The sequence below is a fragment of the Cyanistes caeruleus genome, chromosome 19, assembly GCF_971803275.1.
Source record: "Cyanistes caeruleus chromosome 19, bCyaCae1.hap1.1, whole genome shotgun sequence".
Taxonomy (NCBI): Eukaryota; Metazoa; Chordata; class Aves; order Passeriformes; family Paridae; genus Cyanistes; species Cyanistes caeruleus.
In genome coordinates, this window is record NC_141719.1 from 5496140 (window position 1) to 5522095 (window position 25956).

At 51.6% G+C, this 25956-nt stretch overlaps 2 protein-coding genes across 3 annotated transcripts; one reads left to right on the top strand and one right to left on the bottom strand.

Annotated features, from left to right (window-relative positions):
- On the bottom strand, window positions 1–25956 carry OTOP2 (otopetrin 2). The gene is made up of 8 exons (XM_023938646.2): window positions 25708–25956; window positions 6590–6789; window positions 5562–5991; window positions 4986–5122; window positions 4310–4368; window positions 3519–3652; window positions 2186–3075; window positions 1–1632 (listed from the first exon to the last, which is right to left on the bottom strand). Exons 3-8 carry the CDS (start codon window positions 5956–5958, stop codon window positions 1462–1464), a joined length of 1788 nt encoding a protein of 595 aa, XP_023794414.1. The 5' UTR covers window positions 5959–5991; window positions 6590–6789; window positions 25708–25956; the 3' UTR covers window positions 1–1461.
- USH1G (USH1 protein network component sans) lies at window positions 9510–19526 on the top strand. 2 transcript variants are annotated; one of them, XM_023938648.2, is made up of 3 exons: window positions 9510–9874; window positions 17161–18402; window positions 19084–19526. In XM_023938648.2, exons 1-3 carry the CDS (start codon window positions 9711–9713, stop codon window positions 19085–19087), a joined length of 1410 nt encoding a protein of 469 aa, XP_023794416.1. In that variant the 5' UTR covers window positions 9510–9710; the 3' UTR covers window positions 19088–19526. The 2 variants fall into 2 exon arrangements, with proteins under 2 accessions (XP_023794416.1, XP_023794415.1); XM_023938647.2 differs by lacking the exon at window positions 19084–19526 and having other exon boundaries at window positions 9604–9874; window positions 17161–18453.

A 25956-nucleotide genomic window follows, 5' to 3' on the forward strand; every position in this document is an offset into this window, starting at 1 on the left:
TTTCAAGTACCGTGATTTCAATTTATTGTTTTTTCTTTGGCAGATGTGTACACGTCCATAGGTAAAGGCTTGATGATTTCTGCCACCTCTGCGGTGTTTTTTATTGCAACGATAAACCCTGATGGAACAATAAAGCCTTTATTAGAATGGTTAAACCCTGATTTCTCACGATGCAAACAGAGCTCAGCTGTGCCAGTTTGATATGCACCCTCCTGTCCTGGTAGGGAGGGCTTTCTGAGGCTCTGCTTGGGTGCTGAGTACAGCAGAGGGGCCCATTTCTACCTCCTGCAGCCCAGGACTCCTGCTCTGAAAGTTCCCTCAGTCATTCAGTGGTTCATGGAGAGCTGCAGGCACCCAGAAATTTGAGTCAGGGCCTCAGGGTCTGGGTTCAGGGCTGTGCTCGAAGCCTCAAAGCATGCACAGGCTTGAGGGTGCAGCACCAGCATCTCTTCAGGTGCTGGAGATCAAATTGGCCACCACATTACATTGATTTCTGTGTCATAGGATCCCTTCAGGAGTTCAGTTACAGTGAAAATCAATAAATAACTTTGCGTACAAAAATGTTCATATATTTTAAAAAAAATCATTATGTATTTAAAAACAGAAAAAAAGAAAAAAAAGGAAAATCTCTTTATTATCCCCCAGACTGTATTGCCCACATCATCTTTATGATTCTTGAGCCCTGATTCAGGAAATCTGAGAAGAAAGTGTGCTAGAGCAATCCCACATCAGGGCTAGCCCAGGACCACGTGCACAGCTCTCCCTCCTTGGGAAGAGGAGGCTGCAGTGATGCTTCCCTGGAGAGGAAGGCAGGGGCTGGCACAGGGAAGGGTTGAGGGGGCCCATACACAAGGGCAATACAGAGAGGAAAGATTAAAACATTTCCCAAAACCTTTGGTGGTCACCAGTTTGTTTTTCACATCTCTGCAGGGGAGTGATTTCTGACTGGCCGTACCAGGAGGTGAAGTGGTTTCCCTTTCTGTCCTTCCAGGCCTGTGTCAGCCCCTTGCACTCTCCAGCTCTCCCAGTCTGTTCCCAGGGGGCACACCAGGTTTCCAGCTCTCTGTGTGCAGGGAGGCTCCGACTGCCCAAGGGTGCTGAGAAAAGTCTGGAGAGTCCATCAGTGGCATGGAGTGAACAGGCTTTACAGGGAAGGTGAGTCTCTGCATGAACCAAGGGTAATTACCATGATCCCACCCTAGATACCTTCCTTTTTCTTATCTGTTCTCTTTTAAGCTTTAAGAACTTCAGACACACACAGGCACATCCACACACAAGTAGCAAAAATAAAATCTGGACTATGTTTGGATGATCTTCACTGACAGTTCATAAATGCCCCAGCACTGCAAGGGGACATGATTCAGGCAGTGCTGGAGACCCCTGGGGACATCTGGGGAGCCCTGGGGTAGGTAGAGGATGGATTGCTTGAGGAGGATCTCATCTTCCTTGCAAGGGAGCTCTTTAGGACACGATGTAGACCTCCAGCAAACTGGCCACAGCGTGCATTCGGTAGAAGATCCCAAAGGGCAGGCAAATGTCCACTATGGCCGGCCACATGGAGTCACCATAGAAGTTCAGTTCTGTGTCATTGTCAAACTGGGGCCGGGCACCGAACGCTGGCATGATCCAGAGCTGTGGGAGGAAATGGGAGAACAGCACTGCAGTGAGAAAGGTGTGTGGTACATCAGGACCTGCAGCCACAGCTGCTCAGGAAAGGAGCAACCTCCTAGGCCATGGGTTTTGAGAAGATATGTACTGCTGTTTCTCAATAAGACCCAGACTTCATGCCAGATATTTGGCACTTTACATCCTTTCTTTAGGAGGTGAAGGGAACAGTTTAATGTAATTTATTGCTTTTCATAAGATATCCCATACATCCACTAATACACAATAAAAATACTGAAGCTGATTATTCTCTTGCACCCACCTCTTGTGTCTGATAGTCTGGTGATAAGCGACAGGTCTGTTGATGTAGCCTAAGGTGCCTTAATTTAGGACAGTTGCTGTTTCTTTTTTAGGAGACAAGGGAATCAGAATTCTGCATTTATAAATGTAACTAATGCACAGCAGAGGCACAGAAAGGACTGTTTTTCCATGGGCCACGCCCTTTCCTTCACAGACCCTCCTCGCTTGTGCTAATAGCCCTCTCCATCCCCCACAAATTCTTCTCCCTGCATGTACTCACTATGATATTGCTCAGCAGCAGGAACATGGAGATCTCCCTCAAGAACTTCCTCCTCCAGTTCATCTTCTTGGGGGCAGTAAGTGACCTCACAAGGTCAGAAGTGTGCGTGGCTTCTGTGCCGGATGCTGTGCCAGTGGCCAAAGCGCTGCCAGTATCGGGCACCCGCAGGGACACTGCATTGATGTTTACAAAGGTGAGCCCATAGAGGTCCTTCTGGTGAGACTCATGCTTATAGTCCTCCTTGGGGGGCTGCCGGTGGAGGCCTTCGATGATGAAGACGTTCTGGAAGGTGTGCTGGGCGATCATTAGGAGGGCGTAGGTGAGGTTGAGCGCGCTGATAGTGTCCCTTGGTGTGCTGGCCACAATGGCCACAATGGAGTAGTAGGAAATGGCATATTGGCCCAAGGCTGCCCCCATCAGCAGGGCCACGTCCAGGGTCCTGGTGGGGTTCTTGTGCCGGTCCATGTCCCTCTTGTCAAACCGGTAGATGACAGAGCCACCGATGCAGACAAGAGACATCAGGCTCAGACAAACAATGTTGAAGATGTAGTACATGGTGAGTGCTTGGCTCTTCTTGCTGGATTCAGTGCTGGAATTTACCTGTACCTCGTACAGGATGAGGACTCCCAAACCACTCACGAGGATGATGAGGCCCAACATGATGCCTACAAAGAAGGTCCTTCGGAACAGCCTGAACTTCAGGCGCTGAATGTGGTGGGAGTGGTGGTCTATGAAGCGTCCAACGTTCTTCCACATGACATAGACCATAGCAGAGGCAAACAGACTGTACTCAATGTTAAAGGGGTACAGCCAAAAGTAGCCATTTTTGAAGATCTGGCAGATTTGGCTGTTGCAATTGCATTCTTCAACTGAGCTGCTTCTCATTCCCACTGAAACAAGACAAAACCAGACAGATGCCATGGTATCAAAACAAGGAACCAACACTTCTCCCTGAAGAACTGGCCGTTTGGGGTCAGTGAAAATCAACACAAAGAATAAAAGAATATGTGACCACTTTGAAAACAAGGATACTTCACCCTCAGCTTTCTTGTGCCCAGGTTCTTTCTTAAAAAGTTAACTGTCAGGTCAAATCTTTCTTTTTCCTTCCCTTATTCAATCCCATCTCATTTGTCTTCCACCTCTCAGACTCCTCTCTGACAGAGGCTAGAAAATGAACATCCAAACTTTGGTTTTAACAAACCAGCCCTGATAAAGGTACCACCAGCTCTAAACAGACCTTCTGAAAAGCGATAAAATCTGACTTGCTGGGGAACAATTTCTACCTGATGGGATCTCTCCCTGGACCAGATGGCTTTGCAAGGAGGCAGATTACCTTTCAGGAGCCATCTGAAGATTTCCTCTGTCATGTTTTTCTTCAACTTTGAATGTGCCTTGTGGACAGACTCGTCTGTCACTGCTGACATCCACACCGCCAGGTTTGTAGTCAGCGTTAGCATCAAACCACACCTGCAGGAGGAGAAGGTTTATGACATTAAAGCAGTGGCTCTAGGCCATATTTCTCCCATCCATGTGCTCAGAGGGACTGTGGCATTTGCCTGAAGTGCAAGGACTCCAGTGGCCCAGGCTAGAAATCTTGGTCCTTTCTTTGCTGCTCTCACTCTCTTCCTACATTTTGTCCATGCTCATGAGAATTAGCAGGGTTTGATTCCCATTGTTGCTTTTGAAAGAGCTTCTCAGTAGTGAATAAATTAATATATCTGAATTCTTATTCAGTAGATCTTGCAAAAGTGGACAAGATCTTATTTTAGCCCGAGGCTTGCCCACTACATAGTTCTCTTCCCCAGGGAAGAAAAAGTCAACTATGAATCATTATTTAATGATAATTATTTATTTAATACTATCTGCTTTGAGTAATGCTTGTATTCTTGAATTGAATCCCAACCCTGATAGACCCACAGGTCATTAACCACACAGCTGCTTGAGCTGGGATCTAAGTCTAGGTGGAGATGGAGCTGATTTTGTTTTGGATGGCATTAAGGGATTATCCTACCATACCATTACCATATTATTATGGTTACATCTCAGCTGTGTGAGAGAGTACAGAGTGCTTGTGAGGGCCCAAGTCTGCTGGGCCAGTGGGATTCAAGGAGCAGCAGTGCTCACCTGGTAACATTCAGGTGCACGTGGATGCAGTCTTTGGCAGAGACCCACAGGAAATACGTCTGCAGGGGAAAGAAAATGAGTTGTTATTTCCAGCAAAAAAAGAAAGCAAAGCACATCCCTCTGAAGGAGGGATCTCCCAGCAGAGCAAGCTGGGGCCTCTTTTGCTTGGGTCCATCCAGCCTAGTTCGTAATGCTGGCCCTCTGCTGGATGCTCTTTCTTTTCTCCCATTGCCATTGCTCTGCCTATGGCCACTCCTTGTTCTGTCTAAATTGTCCTTCTCTGATCTCCTCCCTCCCTGGCATGGTCCCAGAGCAGGTGGCTGTGTGGGCTCTCAAACTGCAAGATAGCACCTGCCTCAACTGTCCTCCTCCTCTGTTCTTCATGGGAAAGGAGGCCTGGCTGGCTGGGGGCTGCTCAGAGTTTGTGACAAAAACGTCACGGCACGGTAACAAGTTTAAATCACTGCCCTAGACTGAACTGAGCTGCTATAGGTGGAAGCTGATGTGGTTGGAGGGAGAAGATGTGGGCTGGGTGGGGGCTGAGTTAAGCCCTTGCATTTGCTGTGGGGGCAGTTGAACTAAATCCAAGAGATCAGAGCTCCTTCCACTGGTGCTTGTGTCTCTCTACCGCTCCCCAAGACCGTCACAACCATCACAACCAGCACAACCATCTCACCTGGACAACTACAAATATTGCCTGCACAATGGGGTAGATGATTTTGATTGCAGACAGGCAGCTGTAGAAACTCGAGTAATATCCTATTTTGAACACATCCATGACAAGGCTGAAAATGGCAAATAGGATCAGGCCTCCTGTTGGGGAACAAAAATATCTGTGGTTGGACAGAGGTGTGCACACATGGGCTAATGCAGATGGATGAGAGGAAGAAGAGGAAATGTTGTCATGAAGAGCCTTTGCTCCTACTACTGTTTTTCCTCTCCCAAAACCCAAATTATCTTGGCAGCAACAAAATCATACTATAATTTTGGCTGGAAGTGATTTTCAATCAGCCTGGTATGCTGAGGCTAATAGCTCTTGCAAAAGCAGTGGGAAAGATCCTGGTGTAAGTTACTAAGAGCCTTCGTGGATTCAGGGAGACCTGGCAGTGCAGGGACCAGGAGCTGGCCTGAAGCAGGGCATGGTGCCATCAGCAGGAAGAGGATGTGCCCAGATCCTTGCTGCTGCCCTTGTAATAACTGATGCTCCCATGAACTGTCCATCCTGTATCTCTCCTCCAGCCCCAGCACCTACCTCTCAGCCAGATGGGCCCGGCATGGGAGTCCTTGCCGAGGATGGCACCTGGGCACCGGGAGGTGCCGGCGAGGTAGAAGATGATCCAGATGATGACAATCAGCATCATGACTGTCAGCAGGAAGAAGACATCGTAGTCATGCACGGCGATCTTCTCGAAAGCCCCACTGCTCACCAGCGTGCAGGCCAGCAGGGCCAAGTGCACGGCCAGCAGGATGGAGAACATACGGCCGCCCTTTTTCCACACTTCCTTGGAGGCAGGAGTGGAGGGGGACTGGTGGCTGAAAGATGCTATCTGGCTCGAGGCCAGGCTGGCTTTGTTGTCCTTGTGTCCACAGCCCATGCTGGAGTGGGGGTGTCCAAGCTCACTGTCCTTCCGCCCGGGCTCCTCGGTCATGGTTCAACCAAGGCTCTGCCTGAGGGTTCAGTGCTGTTGGGAAGAGAAGCCCATGAGTGAGAGGTGCCTTTGAAACAGCCCAGGACTGGGCCAAAGCAGGACACGTGATGGACAGGATATATCAGGAACAGGGAAGGCTGAGACAAGGAGCGCAAGAAGACCGATGAGCTCATTTTCAAACTTTCCTTTCCTGGTTCCCTGAAGGCTTTTTTCACTTAAGATGCTCTTGCTCAGGGAGATCTCAGGTCATTTTAATGAAGCGTGTCTAATTGGTCACACAACATTTATGTGTTTATTGATGCAAGATTTGGAAAATCACCAAAAAGCACTTACAGGATCAAATAACCTTGGGCAAACAGGCAGTGTGGTTTAAATTCTAAATGTCAGACACTAAACATTCTGAGAAATTGTTATACTTCCTTCCTGAGAAGCAGGCCACCAAAAGGTTAGAAATCTCTGGGAATCTCTGGACCATCACATCATAATTTGTAGCAGTTCCTGCAGGAAGGGTGTGAACTACCTGAGTTGTCACGCCCTCTAAAGCCTGTGCCAAGTTTGGCATTTCATTGATTCTCAGTGAAAAGACTGAAACAAAGTGAATTAATCATCCAAACAAAGCCATTCCACCAACCTGTTTTGCCACCTGGGATCCAAATCTCTGGTCCTTCCAGGCTGAGAAGTTTCTCTGTTGCTGCAGCTTGGTCAGTTGAATTTATACCTGTTGGGACGTCTCTGTAATTCATACCATGTCTGGAGTTGACAGCAGGGCTTTGTGGGCTTCTCAGAGAAACTCATGTGATCCATTTTGTGCAATAGCTGATTTTGGGGAAGCTGAAAAGAGATGAGGAGATAAGAGTTATTTACTAAGCAAGGGCATGAGTTGACAACACTGCTAATCATGGCATGGACTGCTCGGTCACACGGTCATGGTCACCACAGAGCAAGGCCACCCCACCAAATCCATCTCCCTACATGCATGAGGTCTCTTTCCTTGAGAGAAGATGGTTTAAGCGATTAACTTACTATTGGTGATGACTTTGTGCTTGGCTTTCCGCTTAGTGGAGCACAGTAAACATTGTGCCCCACCCTGTGCTATTCAAATCAGTCCACTCCATGCCTCAAAGGTTTTTGAGGAAAAGGAAGAAATTTGCATTTGTACCTGCTCAGTGCCAGTGAGGGTAACTCAATCCTTTCCCACCCATGCTGTCATCAATGAGGAAGGCTTAGCACTAGAGAAGGGCAGGATTTAGGGATGGGAATTTGTGTTCTCCTTTGCTGACGCACTGCCTTTGATTTTTCAGGGTGGGATCACCTTCCTCTGGACCTCAGGACCTTAACTCCTCTCCTTCCAAGGAGTAACTGTGTCACAAACCACAGGGCAGATATGATTTAAATGTTTGTCTGCTAAGGGGACAGTTTCTGCTCAAGGTCCCTTTACTCAGCTATGTTTTGTGGGGGAGCTATAGGAGTCTCACGGCAGTTCTGGGTGGATGGGGACAAGTTTTAGTCCTTGAAATGCCTCTTTTGGAGATGTCTCTGCTGCTTTTCCCCTTCAGGGTAAGCACAGAGCTGGGGCCATTTGCTGTGTGTTTACTCAGTCCCATTCCTGCCTGCCTGTGTCCTTGCTGTGCTGCAAGGACAGCACCAAACTGAGTTGTGTGGGATGGGGAAGGAGAGCTCAGGATCCCCTGTAGAGCCCAGGGAGAGCTCCGTGTGTCCCTCCGAGCTGCCACCAGCTGCACCAGGTCTGCCCTGCCTGGCCTCTGCTGAGCCATAGGGATTCCTGTTGGGGTGACTGGTTGATCCTTCTCAGCCTCCAGCCTTTCCCAGGGGAAGCCCAGGCCTCCCAGAAGTAAATCCGAGCTGACAGTGATGTTTTGCAGAGGCCAGAAGTTCAGAGGCCCCTCGGGCTAAACACGCTGGTGTACCCTGCCTCTCTTGTCCTTACCAGCCAGCAATAGAAAACAGAAAATAGAGAGTGTTTACTGCCTCGGGCAATGCTCCCAGTCCCCCTGGCAGCCACTGCACGTCTACGGCGCAACAAATTCAATTAGCAACAGTACAAGAATCATTAAATAATGTCGGTAATGAATTGCAGGCGTTACTGTACTGCTTTTCACCTGCAAGGATCCCAGCAACGAGAACCTCAGTGGCCACTACATCCCATCAGGGCTTGCCCAGGAGGCTGAGCTGGTGCAAACAAACCTGCTGAGGTGAGCAAACCCCACCGGGAGCAGACGCTGGCCCTGATGCACTTCCAGGTGTTCCCGGGCAGCCGGAACGCTGACATGGCATCAGTCACCCAGGGATTAATCACTGCACTTTGCGTGGGTGCACCTGGCACTGCTTTAGGGCCACCCTCCTGTCTAGGGGCTTTTTTTTTTTTTTTTTTCCTAACAAAAATAAGCTGCCTTTCTCACTGTTTTAGTTCCTCTCTGCTCATTGCCTTCTGATGCTGTCTTACATTTCTTCCCCGTTTTTTCACTCTCCTCCCGTTTCTCACCCTTCTGATGGCTTCACCCTCTCCAAAGCCTGTGCCTGTCCCAGGGCCATGGTGACACACACAGAGTCCAGCCCTGGAGATCCCCATTCCCAGAGTCAGGACATTACAGGTAAAATGAACACGAGAGTAGCAGGAAATTCCTCTTCCACGTCAGCATATCCCAGGGAATACAATCCACCGATTCATCCCTGGGTGTAATGTATTGGGACAGCTTCGTGCTTCGGTCACATCCAGGCTTGGTTCCATCTTTCCGACGGCAGAGGGTGCCCAGGAACCGGGAACGCTGTGCTGGAGACATCGCCTGGCTCTGCCCAGCTCCCCCCGCTCTCACCCAGCCGGGAATTCTGTGTCAGCATAAAAGACACCAGGGGCTGGACACTGCACCCACTGCACATCGCAGTGAAGTACCGAGTTACACACAGGGCTTGGGGGTTTTTTTAAAGTCTCCAGAGAGGGAAAAGAGGTGAGGAAGGCCATTACGAGTTTCCTTGGTTTATCGGATTCCCGTTGTGCAGTTTGTTCTGCAATTCCTTGGAAAGCAGAATTCTCTGGGTATAGGCAGGGTAGATGAGGGACAGGAATGGTAACTGGGTCTGCTGTTGTCTTCCTAGTGACAACAGGGAGAGATACAAATAAATACTTTTTTAAAAAAAATATTTGTTTTGTTTTTTTTAAGTGAGGAAAAGCTGAGCTGTGAGCACCCCTGGTATTACTTTTGAATCCATCACCACACTGCTCTCAGTGAGCTCCACAGAAAGCAGGATTATCCATCCAGGGCCAGCTCTGACAGGGCTGTGAGTGAAGGCTGTGGGGCTTGTGCTCCACTGACCCACTCTTCCTCCTCTGGCTACTGCTGCCCCTTGCTTGAGGTGGGGCATGGAATAGGGGCATATTGGGCAGGGTACAGCCCAGCAGCCTTTCTGACAGCCTGCTCTGCTTTGGGGACACGTAAACCCGGTGAATTGTCGCCGTGCTGAGCCCAACAGAGCGATGCTGCTTAACTGGAGCTTTTAATGTGCCTTGGAGCTGGTGCGTGCTGGAAGGAGCAGCCGGGGCCGGAGGATGCTTAGGACCCAGGGGAAGCGCTGTGGAGCCTGGCTGGCTGGGCTTGGAACGACTCCTGCCTCCCCAGCCAGGACTTCTCAGGTGTCCTGGTACGCGGAACTGTGCGAGGCGAGCGGGGCCCTCCTGGCAGCTGCCCCTGGACCCCCTGGGCACCCATGTGCTGCCTCAGGGACCCCTTCACACCATGAATGACCAGTACCACCGAGCCGCCCGGGATGGCTACCTGGACCTGCTGAAGGAAGCCACCAAGAAGGACCTGAACTCACCAGATGAGGATGGCATGACCCCGACCCTATGGGCCGCCTACCACGGCAACCTGGATGCCCTGCGCCTGATTGTGAGCAGAGGGTGAGTGTTGGCCAGGCTGCCCTGCAGGACAGGGTAGCTGGGACCCCCTTCTTCCCCCTTCCCTGCTTGCAGCTCTGTGGGCCCCACATGGGGCACACATGGCTTCTGTCCATAAAAACCCTACTCCTGTCCTCCCTGCTGTTACTTTTCTTTGCTTGTGGTGCTTTGAATCTAATCCAACACTCCTGATAACTGCTCTGTGTTTTCCCACCTCCACTGACCCTGTAAGTGCTCCTGCCCCCAGCCTGCTTGCAGCACCCTGGCTAGGGATGAGGTTCCCTTTCCAAGTGGTTTGTGATCTTTTACAGGTCCTGTAAAGACAAACACATTGTGCTGCTGACATGGAAAAGCCCTTTTAAGTGAGGGGACAGAGAAAAATAACTGCTCCCTCTGTCACAAGAATGCTCACAGAGGGATGATGTGTGCAGTGCCAGCTGGCAGTGGGTAGCACTTGTCTGTTTTACCCAAAGCAAGGTCTCAGTATGTGACCACTGGACAGCTTGTTGTACACTTGGAGCCTGGGAAATTCAGGTTTTCCAAGAGCACATTTCTTAAAGCCATCTCTCCACAGGGCCTGCTCCACACTGGTCTGGCTCTCTGTACCTCACCCTGGGCTGCCAAATCTTAAGAGTTTCTGTCTCCCTAAATGTGGATGTGGTGGAGAGGTGGGAGTGGGATTAAGGGGACTTGTCAGACTGGAGGGATATACACCTTGGTGCTGGGGGAACCACATAAGGTCTGTGCTAAAGATTCCTAGTTCCCCCTGGAAAGTCTGTGACTCTCCATTTCTTACTAACCCCCCAAAAACACATCCCAAAGCTTCCTTCTGCTCCAGTAGCTCATCTAAAGCTGGAGTGGCTTCTGCCTTGTGTTGAGGGCTTGGTGGTGCTGATTTTGATTTGTGTCTTTCTAATATTGAGGGATGGTACTGAGGTCAGCAGCCTGGATGGACATCACACCTCTTTGGAAGGGTTTTACTTCTCCACATTTGGCTTGGTGGTCCTGTCAGCTCCCATGCAGAGATTTTTCATCCACCCTGGGCTGTGTTAGCAGCTCTTGTACCTGACCAGCCACATCTCCACTGCACTGTTCTGTTTTGCCATATCCTGATACTCTGGTTTGCTCGTGCAGTACCAATACCTCTCCTGTGCTCACAAGCAGAGCTCCTCCATCCATTGCTGTCCTTTCATTGTAAATCATTTCCTTTCAGATCCTGAACTGAAGGCTGTGCACAGAGTGGCTTTGAGAGGTCCTTGAGCACCAGATACAGTAGGAGTGTGCTCAGGAAAAGATTATTTCTGAGTCTGGAAGGGACTCAGTGCTCTGAGTGGAGCATCCTGTGACTCCCTGTGTACTGCCCAGGAAAGACTGTGCCCAGCAAAACCTGCCCAGAGCTCCTGTCAGGATGGGAATTGCTAGCCAGGGCCAGAGAGACATGGGAGGAATGCTCAGAGGATGACACCCCGAAGTTAAAAATGGTTCCAAAGACTCTTTGATGGCCAAAAAGTCAATCTGGAAGGCCCAAGGAATGGATTAATGCCCCTCCAGAAAGGCAATGCCTTTTGGACTGACTTTATAATCTCTTCTTACCCCTGTATCTCCTCATATTGCTCATCCCCACTACAGGGCACCCTGAAGCACCACTGTCTGCTCAGCCAACCCCCATCCAAGCCAGCAGTTTCTGCCTCTCCACAAAGCCCAAGGGCTGCTTTTATAAACTCACATTGGATTAAAAGGTCTTTGTGGGCTCAAATCGTGTTCGAGTGCAGCTTGGCTGCTGTTTAATTAACAACCTAATATACATTTGTTCCTGACAAGGAAAATAACCTGGCAAAAGCCCAGTGCCCTTTACATGATGGATGATGGAGCAAGGTGTGTGGCTGTGGGACTGCAGGATGTGTTTGCATTCGTGCATTCATCTCCATGTGTCAGATCCTTGCCTGGGGCCACAGAGAGACCAGCAGAGTGTTTGGCATGGAGGAAAGCACATCCCTGCTCCTTGGAGCTGGCTTTCAGGCTGTGATAGGCAGGAATACCCCAGCCTGGGGACAAGGGTGCCAGAGAAGTGGGATTCTGCAAGAGCCAGGAGAGCCTGAGGACAGAGCCTGTAATTTTCTGCCAGTGCCCAGGATGATGTGCCACAGTATTTAAGCCCTGTTCAGATATGAAACTTCATGCTGTGTTATATATGTTACTATTATATCTGCACTATAACCACTGTGAGGCAAGAGGGAGGCATCTGAGTATCCCAAAATGTCAGGGAATTGCTCTCTGGCCTCTGCTGCCAAAATATTCCTCCTTTGGTTCAGAGACCCCTGCACTATGAGCCAGGGGAGGGTGGGACTGTGGCATGGAGCAGTGTCTGGGGAGTGGAGGCTCTAGGGCTGAGCTGGCTCCATGCAGGGATGGGGTGGGAAGCATCTTCAGGCTCTGAGGGGCCTGGTGAGCCTCCATCTGGGTTGCTTAGGGGTGTCAAAGCACAGAGGGTGATGGGGGAGTCCTGGGGCAGTAAGAAACACCAAAATCTCCTTGCCAGTGCTGGGCAGTGCCCAAACAAGCTGGGACATTGAGTGTTATGGGCCAGACTGTTATGGACTGCCCTAGTGAGGGTGACCCTGAGAAAGCAGGGCTGTGGGAGGGGGCTCCTGGGGCCAAAATCATGGCTCTAATGTCCTGCCAGGCTGATGGACACATCTAGGCTCTGTCATCAGTGAAGGAGCCTCATCCACGTGTGTTCAGCAGATTATGGTGTCAGGCTGAAACAAGAGGGGGGAAAGAAATCCTTGAGGGAAGCTCGTTGCCCCAACCACATGGAAGGGGTAACGGAGCAGGTTTACTGCGCTGCCCTGACCAGCTGGTGATGTGTCTGTGCCTCTGTGCCCCCTCTGCAATGGACAGAGAGAGGGTTTGGGATGGAGGAATCAGCAGTGGCTCATCCTTCTTGTTTGCTACACAAAAAGCCTTTTTCTTCCTCCTGGCCAGGCTCCAGTGAGGAAAACAAACTCAATTAACATGACGGCTGGGAAGAGGCAGGCAAGCTGGCATTTAGCATTGCAGCTTTTCAGAAACACTAATTCTTCAGAGTGGTTTGTTAGGCGCTGCTGTGGCAGTGGCGGGCACCAGTCCAGCTCCAGTTATAGGCAAGTCTGGGGGCCTTGGCTGGGATTAGCCAGGATTTCCTTGGAGTGGACAGCAGGAGAAGTGAGGATGTGTCTGCAGGTCCTCACTCAGCTTTGTCACCCAGCAGAGCTGGTCCTTATTTTCCCCTCTTACAAAAACAGGGGGCACAGATACTTTGGATGTCAGTGGCAGAGGGGACAAGTGGGTCAGCAGTGGTTTGGGGGTGCTGGTGGCTCCTGACATCAGCCAGGCTGCTCGAGGGCATCACATCACCCCAGCTGGGGCAGGGTTGCAGCGGAGGTTGCAGCAAAGGCACGTGAAGGTGATGTACATCCTCTGCATGCCACAGGGCTGGAGGCCACGTGGGAGCCGGGGCAGCCTGGCTGTGTTGGTGGGGACCTTCCCTGGGTGACAACCTGCCAGGATGGTGAAGGAGCAGGGTGGGGCACTCTTGCAGCCTGGTGGCTTCCGGCACCTGAGCTGTCTGCTGGGAGTGGGGGAGAGTCCTGGGCACGGCGAGGTGCTGAACCAGGAGATGTGGCCCCAGGCACTGCCCCAGCACCAACAGGGACTGCCAGCCCGGCTTTCTGCTGGAACAAGAGGCAGAGAGCCCTGGCATGACCCTCATCTATAGCATCCCTGCTGGATTTTTGGGGATTTGAAGCTGGAGGACAGCTGAATCCTTGGGTTATCACCACCTGGGAAAAACTTGGAATACAGAACCCAAAGCTCTGCTCTGAGCCCAAAACCTCATCTTTTCTGCTCTTTTCCAGGCTTTGCTTGGGTCATTACCCTGACTAACTATGCTGAAGGTAGTGAGGATTGTGCCTCAAGCCATAAATTACTTTTTTTCACTCTTCCTCAATCCAAAACCATTTCATGCCAACTGCACCCAGTTGGCTCCTAGTGTGAGGGCCCAATTCCTCACACACACCCATGAGCCAAGGGTGAGCCAGCCCTTTGTTATCGGAGGAACTTCACACACGCAGCCAGGGAAGAACATCTGTAAGTGCCCCTGGATTCCCCGGCTAATTGGGATCCTATGGGAGAAGCAGAGGGGAAAAACCAGCAGGAAGGGAGTGAGCATGCATGTCATGGTGCAAACACAGTGACTCAAGACATGCACATGTCCACCTAAGGGGCCCAATTAACAGTGTTTTAATAATGATTATTACAGGAGTTGACTAAGTGCTCAAAAACGCTTTGAAGCGCTTTGAGAAGTGCTGCGCTTTACACCTGTTATTAAAATACGTTCCCACTTAGTGGACCCTGCAGTCAGCATCTCCTAATGTGCAGCACTCCAGAGGTGAAGATTTGCTCAGACAGACACCTGCCAGAGGGAGGGCCTCATGTTTATTATCTGAGTTGAATCAAACATCTCTACTTTGCAAGTCACCTTTCTTCTTTCCTTCTGATGCATTTTTAGTGCCCGAGGCAGACATTTATAGAGAAGAGGGCTTGAAATTTCTAATTTTGCTCTAATACTCTTGTTTCTAGACAGTGGCAATGACCAGGGAAAGCTGGTTTTGATGTTCTTTCCCCTCACTCTCTGAGGAAAGTAGACTTTCACATATGAAATCGCTAGGACCTCCCTGGCTTTGCCCCCTGGACCAGACAGATCTGAGAACAGGCTCCAAAAGGTACTTGATGGATTGAGCATCCACACACTTGTTTTAGGGAGCAAGACTGTTTCCAGTGAGTCCACTGCTCAGTCACTGTCCACATCATGAGTCCACACACACATTAGGACCCTTGGGGTGCCCTGGCTCACCTGCCCACACATGCCAGGCACACAAGTGCCCTTTCAGAGCACACAAAACAAACCAACAGCCCTTCATGCACTGGAGTCTCTCCACCAGCACCAGCAGTTTCATGTGGAACAGGTTCACTGGCTCTTTAAATCCAGCTCCATCAATAATTTACTCCTCTCTTGCAATTCATCAAATATTTATCCTCCCCATGCATTTCCCAGCCTGGACATGTCACTACGAGGGTAGAGGCAAGGGCTGGGACTTACTGCTCCTGGAAACTCGGCATTGCCAAATCCCTCCTCTCCTTTTCTTGGCTTCATGGCTCCTCAGCCCTGTGATCTCCTGCCTTCCCCCTCCTCATCACCCATCTTTGAAACCTTTTTCTCCTTTATGAGAGATGTCAAAGACTCTGGCTCAGAAGTCCTGAAGGGTTCGTGGGTTTTTGTGGCCTTACAGAGTTCCAAACCTTTTGATTAACTTGCTGGATTTGCCAATGAGCTCAAGGCTGTACTTACTATGCTCCTGTAAATTTAGTGAAAACATGTTTATGATGGAGTTTCTGTTCATGTTCCCACAGAGAAAGCTGTGTGCACCTCACACAGTGAGTGAAGTTAGGAAGTTCATGCTCTGGGTGCAAATAATCTCCAGCTTAACCCCTGGACAGGCTTAAATGCTTCTTTAAAGCCTGAGGATTGCAAACTTGGCATTAGACTGACTGGGCAGTTCCTCTCTGTCTCTGCTGCCCCTTGGACAGTGTTCCAAGCAGGCAGTGGGGTCCCTGTGTGGGGATGAATGTGCTGCATGAGGCTGTTTCTGGGGTTTGTGCATTGCCACAAAGTGATGAAGGTGCAAAGCAGCAGGGCAAAGAAGTCCCTCTGCTCCTGTGATCTCCTGCTCTTTCCCTGGAGAAGTTTTTGGACTCTTTGAAGTCAGACAAGCCATAGCTCAGAGCACATGGGATTTGGGATAGAGTTCTGGGCTCTGCTGCTCCCAGCTCTCTTCAACACAGACCCTAAAGCAGCAAGGAGTTAAATAACCCTTGCTGAAGGTCTCAAGTGTGTGTTTAAGGAGTTAGACCTGATGATCCTTGATGTGACCTCGAGGTCACTTTCAATTCTCTATATTCTGTGATTTGCTTTCTGCACTCCTGGTGTCACCATGGATTGGAGCTGAGGTCTGTGTGGAGGAGGAACAGTGCTGGGTTCCTCTGGAGCTCACTGAAAATGTGCTGTGGGAACAGCAGGAGCTGTGCTGAGCCCTGCTACCCACGAGGAATTGCTCCTAAGGGTGGTGGAGCTGCCCAGCCTTAATAAAAGGCTTTGCCATATCCATGTGCACGGAGGGAGAGAGCCCTGTTGACAGATACTGCTGCTGGCTGCATATCATTAGCACACATGCTCAGGAGAGGGCTGGTGCCAGCAGGGGTGTGAACTCTCTCTCGTTTCACCTGAGCACAAATACAGAGGAATGTCAGGAGGACAGACTTCCCTTGAATCCCAGGTTTGTGTTCATCCTGGCAGGGGAGGCAGGAGATGTGAACAAATGGTTGTGTCCTGCCAGCAGCTTGCTGGGGCAGGGGCTGGCACAGTGCGAATGGAGATGCTACTGGCAGTGTCCAGCTCTTGAGGAGTGCAGAAACCTAATCTCCACTTTCTCTGAAACTGGATTCTCAGGATGTGCTAATACCAATGTGCTTCCAGCCGTGCTATCAGGACCAAGCATGGTACAGCAAAATCCCCCACAAAACCCCAATGCCAAGGCCAATGACAGCAAAATCACTCTTATTCTCTCCTGCCAACATCCCCCTTTGTGCCACAGATTTCCCCAGGTGCCAAGGAACAGGTGGGTGGGAAGGTACAGCAGCTGGGGGGTTTCAGAATCGTACTGAGGGTTACCTGAGGGTTACCATGAGATATGGTGGGATCCCAAGGTGTCCAACCCAGGATGTGGCACACAGAGGGGCATTTTGGCATGCCCCCCTGCCAGGAGTCTGAATGAAGCCAAGATCTGAAGGTGGAATTTGAGTAGAATTTAAAGGGATATTTGAGATTTGAAATTTTATAACAAGCTTAAGGTCTGAGCTGGAATCAGACCCATAACTCAGTTCTGGGCTATTCAGAACCTTACTTGCCTTTCTCCAGAAGTTGGTTTGATGTGGGAACACATTTTTCGTGATACCTAAATTCAAGTCACATTGCCACAGACTTGCATGTGAGGCATATGTTTCCATTTCAGTAGTACACCCCTCCAGAAGACCCCATTAAAATTAAGTTGCAGGAACCAGAGGTGTGTAGCTTGATATTTCAAGGAGTCAAGAATTCATGGTGCTGATTTGCCCCTGCACAGCTGGGAATATCTCAGTGGGGTCTGCCATCAATCCCTGCATGCTAACCAGTTGATTTTCTTGCTGCCTAGGGGCGATCCAGACAAATGTGACATCTGGGGGAACACCCCTCTCCACCTGGCAGCAGCCAACGGCCACTTGAACTGCCTCTCCTTCCTCATCTCCTTTGGGGCCAACATCTGGTGCCTGGACAATGACTACCACACCCCCCTGGACATGGCAGCCATGAAGGGGCACATGGAGTGTGTGCGGTACCTGGACTCGATTGCTGCCAAGCAGAGCAGCCTCAACCCCAAGCTGGTGAGCAAACTGAAGGACAAGGCCTTTCGGGACGCCGAGAGGAGGATTAAGGACTGCGTGAAGCTGCAGAAGAAGCACCACGAAAGGATGGAGAAACGGTACAGAAAGGAGATGTCAGATAATTCGGATACCATGAGCTTTTCCAGCTATTCGAGCAGCACCTTAAGCAAGAAGTTCCAGCACATGTCTATGGTGACTTCCCTGCCATACTCACAAGCCACCATCCATGGCACAGCCAAGGGGAAGACGAAAATACAAAAGAAGTTAGAGAAGAAGAAGCAGGTGGATGGGACATTCAAGATCTACGAAGATGGGAGGAAAAGCGTGCGGTCTCTGTCTGGTCTGCAGCTGGGAAATGACGTCATGTTTGTGAAGCAGGGCACGTACGCCAGCCCCAAGGAGTGGACTCGCCGCAATATCCGAGACATGTTCCTTACGGATGAAGACACTGTCTCCCGTGCCATAAGCGACCCAGGTTTGCACATGGACTCAGCCCACTCGGAGGTCAGCACCGACTCTGGACACGACTCCTTGTTCAACCGCCCGGGGCTGGGCACCATGGTGTTCCGGCGCAACTACGTCAGCAGCGGGCTCTTCGGGATCGGCCGGGAGGACGGGGGAGCGCTGGGGGAGGACAGCAGCGATGGGATGGGGGTCAAACTGCAGAGCCGCCTGCAGCGCTCGCCAAGTCTCAATGACAGCATTGGCAGTGCCAACAGCCTGCAGGAGAGGAACGCAGAGGAGCTGCCCTGGGATGAGGTGGAGCTGGGCTTAGATGATGACGACGAACCTGACACCAGCCCCTTGGAAACTTTTCTGGCTTCCCTGCACATGTTTGAGTTCATCTCCATCCTGAAGAAGGAAAAGATTGACTTGGAGGCCCTCATGCTGTGTTCAGACAATGACCTGAAGAGCATCAATATCCCACTGGGCCCCAGGAAAAAGATTGTGGATGCCATCCAGAGGAGACGACAAACGCTGGAGAAGCCAGACGTCATTGTAGACACTGAACTGTAAGTAGGAGATGAGGCATCTGAGAGGTTAAACCCTTCAGCAGGTGGAGATGTGGATAATGTAAAGTCTTGTTTTCAACCTGCTTTGGAAGAGTAGGAGTCCAGGTAACCTCAGCACTTCTGTGTGTGGGCACATTCCTGCTCGTGTGGAAAGGATGAGTTTGGAGAGGTAGCAATAGTGTTAGTTCATTACTCAACAACCTTAATGTAACTGGGCAGGACATGAAGCCCGTGTTTCGTTTCATAACCCATTTGAATGCAGACTGCTCTGTGGTCTGATGCTTCTCAGTCCATGTAGCTGAGATTTTCAACCACACTCACGCTTGTCTTGACTCTTCACCTTTTCAAGACATTAGGAAATCAACCGCAATTCCCAGTGGGAGCAGGCTGACGGCAGTGCCCGGTGGCATTGGGAATCCTTCCCCAAATGCCTGAGATCTTACTCAGTCCTCTGGAGATTGCATATGTGGGTTGGAGTTGTTGCTGTTTTATGGTATTTCCAGGGTTTGGTTGGTAGGGTTAAAGGACAGGGTACCTGTCAGAGAGGTGAAGGGAAGGCAACATGCACTGACACCACAATTCACTGTGTTTGGCCTTCAGACAGCTGTGTGCTGCTTTTACACTACAGCTTGTTCCTGGATCCTCAGGGTGCTGATGGATTTTTTTTCTTTCCCTTTGCAGATAGCAGCAACATCTTTTTTGAGTTTTTTTTTTGGTTGAGTTTTTTTTTGTGGTTTTTTTTTTTTTAATTTTATTTTTATGCTCGAGAAACAAACCCAGTTCTAAGTTGCCAGAAAACACAAGCCAGAGACTCCCTTCCTGGGGCAGCTGAAAGCTACAGCCATCCCCACCAGTCCCACAGGACTGCTCCCTCACTCTGCTCCGTGTCTGTGCGATGCTCCTGGGCAGTTCCTGGCACGGAGGGACAACAGCTGAGATTGGACCAGGCAGCTCCAACCCGCCAACCTTCAAGGGATCATGGTCTCCCACTGACTGGAGGAAGGAGTGAGCTGCACAGATGGCTGGGATGCTGCTGTCACAGGCTGTGAGACCACACCAAGCCATGAACGGAAGGAGATAACGTGATATTTTCAAAGGGACCCAAAATAAATAATTACAATCCATTTTTTCCTGAGCAAGTGGTTGTTTTGGGGTTTGGGTTTAAGGAGCAGAGGGTTCGGGAATTCTGCTCTCTCTCCTAGTTCTCATTTGGTGAGAAGCATCATCTTGTCTGGTGCTATGTTTTCGGAGGGGAGTTCTGATGACTGTGGTCTCAGTTTGAGATGTGCCAGCCCTGACTTTGGCCAGCTGGTGCCCAACAAGTCTGTGAGTCCAGCCTGTGCTGTTTTGAGGGCAAAATCCAAAATGAAGATGATGCTTCAAACACACTGGTAGTTGCCTTCCAGTGGTCAAATGTTTGTTTCACAGACATGTTTCTGTCCCATCTCTCCAGGGCACTGAGCTGTATCAGCACTTTGTGTGCAAACAACCTCATCTCTGAAATCCAGCAATTTCCCAGGACTGAGCACAGCACCAGGCTGCAGCCCAGAGCCTCTTCTGAGCATCCCTGATGCAGCAGTGCCTAAAGCACAGCTCTGAACCACAAGTGTTTCCACAGACACATCCCACTGATGAAGTGCACTCCAAGCTCCACTGTGCCATTTTTCATGTGATCTATGAATGGCTCCTGGGTGGCAGGAGTTTCTGGGGTGCAGCAGCAGGAGGTCCAGTGACATATCCTGTTGAGGGAGAGTCAGCAGCCTGTGCCATGGGTTGTTGGCAAAGTACCTGTTTAGGCTGTGATGCAGACTGCCAGATCAGAAAAATGCTGCACACTTTACTGACATTGCTTATCTGCTTTATCTCAGGGATGCAAACGATAAAGAATGACCTGAGTGAGCTCATCCCAGTCCAGGCTGGGATTTGGACCACACTTAGTCCCTTTGGAGCTGCAGGGGCTGTGGTTATGCTGGTTGGAAGATGGGGATTTGCTTGGTGTGAAGCAGCTGTGCTGTTCTGTGCCTGTGCTTGCCTTGGGTGTGTGGGTGTAGGGGAGGAAAATTTCTCTTTGCAAGTTAGAAATACTCAGGTGTTTCTCTGCCCTGCTGCTCCCTGAGTGGGTGAATCCCCACCAGGAGAGTGTGGGGTCCCAACCTTGTGCCACTGCACACAGATGCTCTGGCATCCCCTAAACACTGTCACTGCACTGAGGGTCTGAGACCTTTCTGCACAGATGTCAACTGATTCTTATTTTTAAAGCATTTTTAAAGACCTATCAATGCATTTATATTCGAAATTACAAGTTCTGAATAACTCTTGGCTCAATGTAAAGGCAAAAGGGCGAGTGATCAGATGTACTGAGTGAGCTCTCCACGAAGGCTGCACTACCCTGACCCCAGCACTGTTTTCTTTGGTCCCTTTCCAAAGGCCAGGGCTGGTGTCCTGGCAGGGAAAGCGATGTCACAGCTCCCTCTGCTGGGACGGGGTCTGGGAGAGCAGGATAGGACCCACAGGGATCCACTGCTGCCAGCAGGACCTGCACCCCCAGGCCAGTCCTCAGGTGAGGCTGTGATCACTAAATTCACTCTCTTCCTCATGCACAGGTGAACCTCATCCAAGTCTTCTGCCCCTTCTCTGGGTAACTGCCAGAGCACCAGCTGCCCACCATGAACCAGTCCCCAGCCCCACGTGTGCCTTTGGGTCTGTGCTGGGTGCAGGACAGAAGAGATTTCCCACGGCTCACTCCAGGGACACTCCAGTGCAATGGGAACCAGTTTATCCCAGCAGATGACAAAGAGAAGTGGATCTATTGGCTTGGCACCCACTGGAGACTTTAGCAGGCCAGGCACTGGGGTATGAAGGGTATTTCAGAGGTTTAGGCATCCTGGGCATGCACACTCCCTAGCTTTTGCTTTTTTGCCTAGAAGCAGCCAAGCAGCTGCTGATGTTGAGCTGATGCTGACAAAGATCCTTTCTCCCAACTTTTCTTTCCTTAAGAGAGCCAATGAAAAGGTTTGGTGACATGACAGTAGCCAAGTGCTATGAGACGTGTTCCTGCATAGCTACGACTAAGCCCAAAAATGCCATTTGGGTTCACCAAGCCCTGAGATTTGTTTACCTCTGTGACAGAGGAAGAAACTGAAACTGAGCATCAATGCAGTGTGGCAGAGCCAAAGAGATGGGCTCTGTGGGATGAGAAGGGTGGTCTGTGGACATGGGGCATCAAAGCCCCAGAACATGCTCCTGCATTTGGATCTCATGCATGTTCCTTGAGGCTTGGTCCATGGTTTCCAACCAGTTTTGTCCCACAGAGTGTGGGGCCACAGCCCTGGAAGGACGCAGCATCCAAAACCCTGGCCAAAGAGATGTTTCCTCCATTCCACCCCCCTCTATCCAGCTGGGTTGCTGCATCCCACTGGGCATGGTGGAGTGTGAGACAGGAACGTGGCTGTCCCCAGCTCCTCAGAGCTCAGCTTGCCCTGTGGCTGCTCTGCCCATCGGAACTTCCATGGGGAAACCTCACGGTGCTCATTACACTCCACAACCGAGAACAACAAGCTCCTTTCGGAGAGGGCGCTTGTGAAAGCAGGGTGGAGGCCAGGGCTGGCACACCCTAGAGAACACCCTTAAATACCCTCCCAAACAGAAACCCAGCCAGGCAGAAGGTTTCCCCTACCCGCTGCTGCCAATGAGCAAACACTGTCCCTTGTCCCTGCCCGTGGCACCAGAGCAGTCAGACACAGGGCAGGTCCTGCAGTGGATGGCAGCATGTCCTCAACCAGTGATCCCAGGGATGGTAGTCCTGTAACACCCCAAGCCACAAACCCCAAACTGCCCTGTGCCTGTGTTAAATGGGGCTTCCCAGGAAAACCAGTCCCCTGGGTTTAGCTTGGATGCATCTTCCCTTGTTCCTGACAGTGTAGGAGATGGTGTGTAGGGAATGGGGAAACGCCAATGGGCCATGCCAGTGGTGCAGGCATGATATGGACACTCCATCCTTGAGCTGGACAGCCCCAGCTCCTCCACTGAAGGATCATTGCTCACAAAAGTGATGCTGACTCCCAGGCCCTGCCTTTATCCCAGGCAGCTGCTGCAAGGGGGATGTGTTGGCACTCATTAGCACTCAGACGGTCCAGACGTCAGTCTGGAGTGGGAAGAGAGCAGGGGAGGTTTTTGGGCATGACTGAGGTCATATGGTGGTGGTGTTGGAGGTGTGGGTTTGCAGGCACCATTGCAGCATTCCTGCTTGGCTGCTGGGTACCACTGCTGGCCCATGGGGACACGGCTGCATCCCCAGGCTTCTGGCAGCACCAGGTTATTGGCACACCACATGTGCATCCAGGGCTGCTGCCCTTGGATGGCACAAATGGTCAGCCTTGCCATGTGGGACTGACATGGGAACTGAGAAAGGACATCAACCACAGGACACCAGACAGGGCCTACAGAGAGGACCAGGGAGAGGCATTTTCCTTGGGCTGGAGCATCTTGTCCTCAGCCCTGCCTGGTGCTCCTCTCCCCCAGGCTCGCCTGGAGTTGGTGACAACCACGGTGCCCACACCGGAGGGTGACTCTGGGGTCCAGGACCTGCCAAGCCAGCATGGGCCATTTCACCTCACTTGCTTAACTATTTCCTGCCCATCCCACCAGGGATTCACTTCCTGGCCCAGCAGCTGAGTAATGCATGGCTGCAGGAAGGTGCATGGCCAGGATGGAGGCAAGGGGATTGCTGCAGAGCACCTCCAGCGTGCTCTGGCTTTGCTGTCCCTTGCATGGTGTCCCCTGGCAGCCCAGCACAGGGATGGATGTAGCACTGATACAGCCTGGGTTGGATGCAGCACCTCATGGGGGCCTTGCTTTTGGGAGTCTCTATGGCTATTCTCAAAATCAAAGTGCTCCAAAGGCAGGAACATGGACACAGCTCAGCCTGTCTTCCCAGTGACACAGTTGCTGAGTGGGCCAGGAAAGTGGGAGAAGTTGAGGGACATTTTATTTAAATTCTGACTTCAGATATTAATAGAGCAAATAATTTTCTACATTTTCAATTCATACATCCTCTAATTAATGCAGTTTATAAGTACTAGCAAAATATCAAGCAGTGCCATGGATTCTGGCATCAGTTTCCTCATGGCTGGAATGAGCTCCCTGGAACCTATTGTCCTGGTACCCATCATCCTGGATTGCTCCCAAGAAGAAGCACAGGGAAACACCTGCAGATAGCACTGAGCGTCTGAGGGGGGAGCCAGGGCAGAGAAAGGTGTGAGGCATCACCAGTGCCCACTCTAGATCCATCCCAATGGGCACTGACAGTACTGCTGGGAAAAAAGCATGCTTGGAGCACAGGCACCACCTGACTATCCCAGGACATCATCGTCCCCAGCTGCTGAACATCCCTGGTCCCCCATGACACCCAGGCTCTGGCACAGCCCTGAAACCAGCAGTGAGGATGGGCTCATGGAAACACTGCTGCAGGAAAACTGCAACTGGGGAACTATTTTAGGAGGACTTGACTTGAACCCAGTGATGGAGCTGGCTCTGTGCCACTCCACATGCTGGGGTCAGGGCTGAGCATTCAGGCACAACCCCAGCAACACAAGATCCCCTGCATGAACAAAGAGACAGCTCAGCAGGGACACCTACATCCCAGGGTGTCAGATCACTTCAGCAGGGACACGTGGGCTCCAGGGGTGATGGCAGGTGGGAAACCCTCAGTAGCTGGGACAATGCCAACAGTGGCTCCTCAGCAGTGCTGGTAAGCTGTGACCATGCTGTGCCTGGGGCAAACACCTGCACTGCAGGATTGATGCTCTGGATGGCCTAAACATCCTGCTCTGGCCACTTTGGTGGGAGAAAGCTGGGGGGAAAAGGCTCTGAGGGGGCTGTGGGACCCTTGGCTGGTGCGGGGTCCGGCCAATGACTGTCACTACACGTACTGTGGCACTGCCTGCCCTGCAGCACCAGGGATCCCTGCTCACAAAGCCTGAGCTCCAGGGTGGCTCTGAGGGCTGTGATGATCCCAGCTTTCATCATTATCTCTCGCTTTCTTGGAGTGACAGAGACAACCTTCTCGCTACTCCTGATCTCCAAGCTTTAACCTTTCAGACGGTACTTCGACAACAACTGTGTCTTCCTGTTGTAGGACACCAAGCTCTAACACATCAGCACTCTACACAGCCAGCTGAGCCACCCAGCCCAGAAAGTCCTGGTGGGATCAGGAGCAGTCATCACCAAAGGAGACACCTGGGTGAAGGCTGGGCCACCCAGTTCTTCATGGGACTGCACTGGCTGGAGCAGCAAGGGCAGGGCTGCCAGGGTGTCATCCAGCCCAGAAGCCACCTAAACCCAGAGAGTAAGCAAGCATGGATGGGCTTCCCAAGGGTCCCATCCCCTCTCTGTTGAGGCTGCAGCCAATCACTGCCTGGGCAGAGGTAGCAGCAGGCTCAGCACGACGCTGCTCTGGTCCAAGGACGGGTTCTGCCCTCGCAGGAGGCGCCAACAACAGATCTGTCTGCCACAACATCCCTTTGTTCCCATCCATTATCTCTACCCCAGGAAACAGCAAAACTGGGCAGGCATGACCATGTCCAAGAAGAGCCTGAGACCCTCATCCATGCCCCCAGGACACTTCCCTGGCTGTGTTTTGGAGATGCACTCCTGTCTGGGATGGCCAGACTTCACACATCCCCATCCCTGGAGTGCAGTGCCATCAGCTGTGGGCAGTGCTGGTGACCAGCACAGAGGAATGTGCGGGAATTCCAGAATGCCAAAAGGCCTGAGCAGGGAGAAGGTGGATTCTGGAAGCCAGCCTGGTACCTTTTACATTTGTGGTGATAAAGCCACAGCCCAGCCCTTCTCCACAGGCACACAGAACCCCTGAGCATGGCACTGTGGCTCTGCTGACCCGGGATGGCTGCAGGTCACAGCAGCAGAGTCAGACGGGGGTGCCACCCCCAAACCCTTCCACATCCCTGGAGCTGCAGACCTCCCGTACCAACACTCCTGGTTTCAGCACCTCCACTCCACTAGCGTTTTGGACAAGACTTCCCAGGGCAGGGGGATCCCTCGGGGTCCACGAGGCCAGGGAAGGCTGAGCAGCTCGGCTGCCCACTTGGGGAGGGATGGGGAGCTGCACAGGGCATCCATGGCCCCATGGGAGCCGCTACCTCCGGAGGAGCAGGGAGCCCAGCCCTCGGTCCCGCTCAATAACCGAGCTAACGAGAGCCGCTGTCAACAAGTCCGCAGCTCCCCAGCAGGCGCAGGAAGGACGCCTGCTCCAGGGATCCGGGAGGAGAAACCTGTTTCACTGACCTTGCTCCATCACCGCCTTCCTGGCTGCGCCTTGGGCGTTTGGGGCTGCGGCGGGGGGCGAGCGGCTCGGCGGCCCCTCAGGGGCACGGCGAGGAGGAGGAGGAGGAGGATGAGGAGGATGAGGAGGAGGAGGAGCGAGGCTGGGGCCGCATCGCCGGCCGGCCGGGGCTGCGGGGGACGCGCCGGGAGGGAGGGAGGACGAGCCCCGCTCCGCCGGTGCCGAAGCTCCTCGCCTGCCTGCGGAGCCTC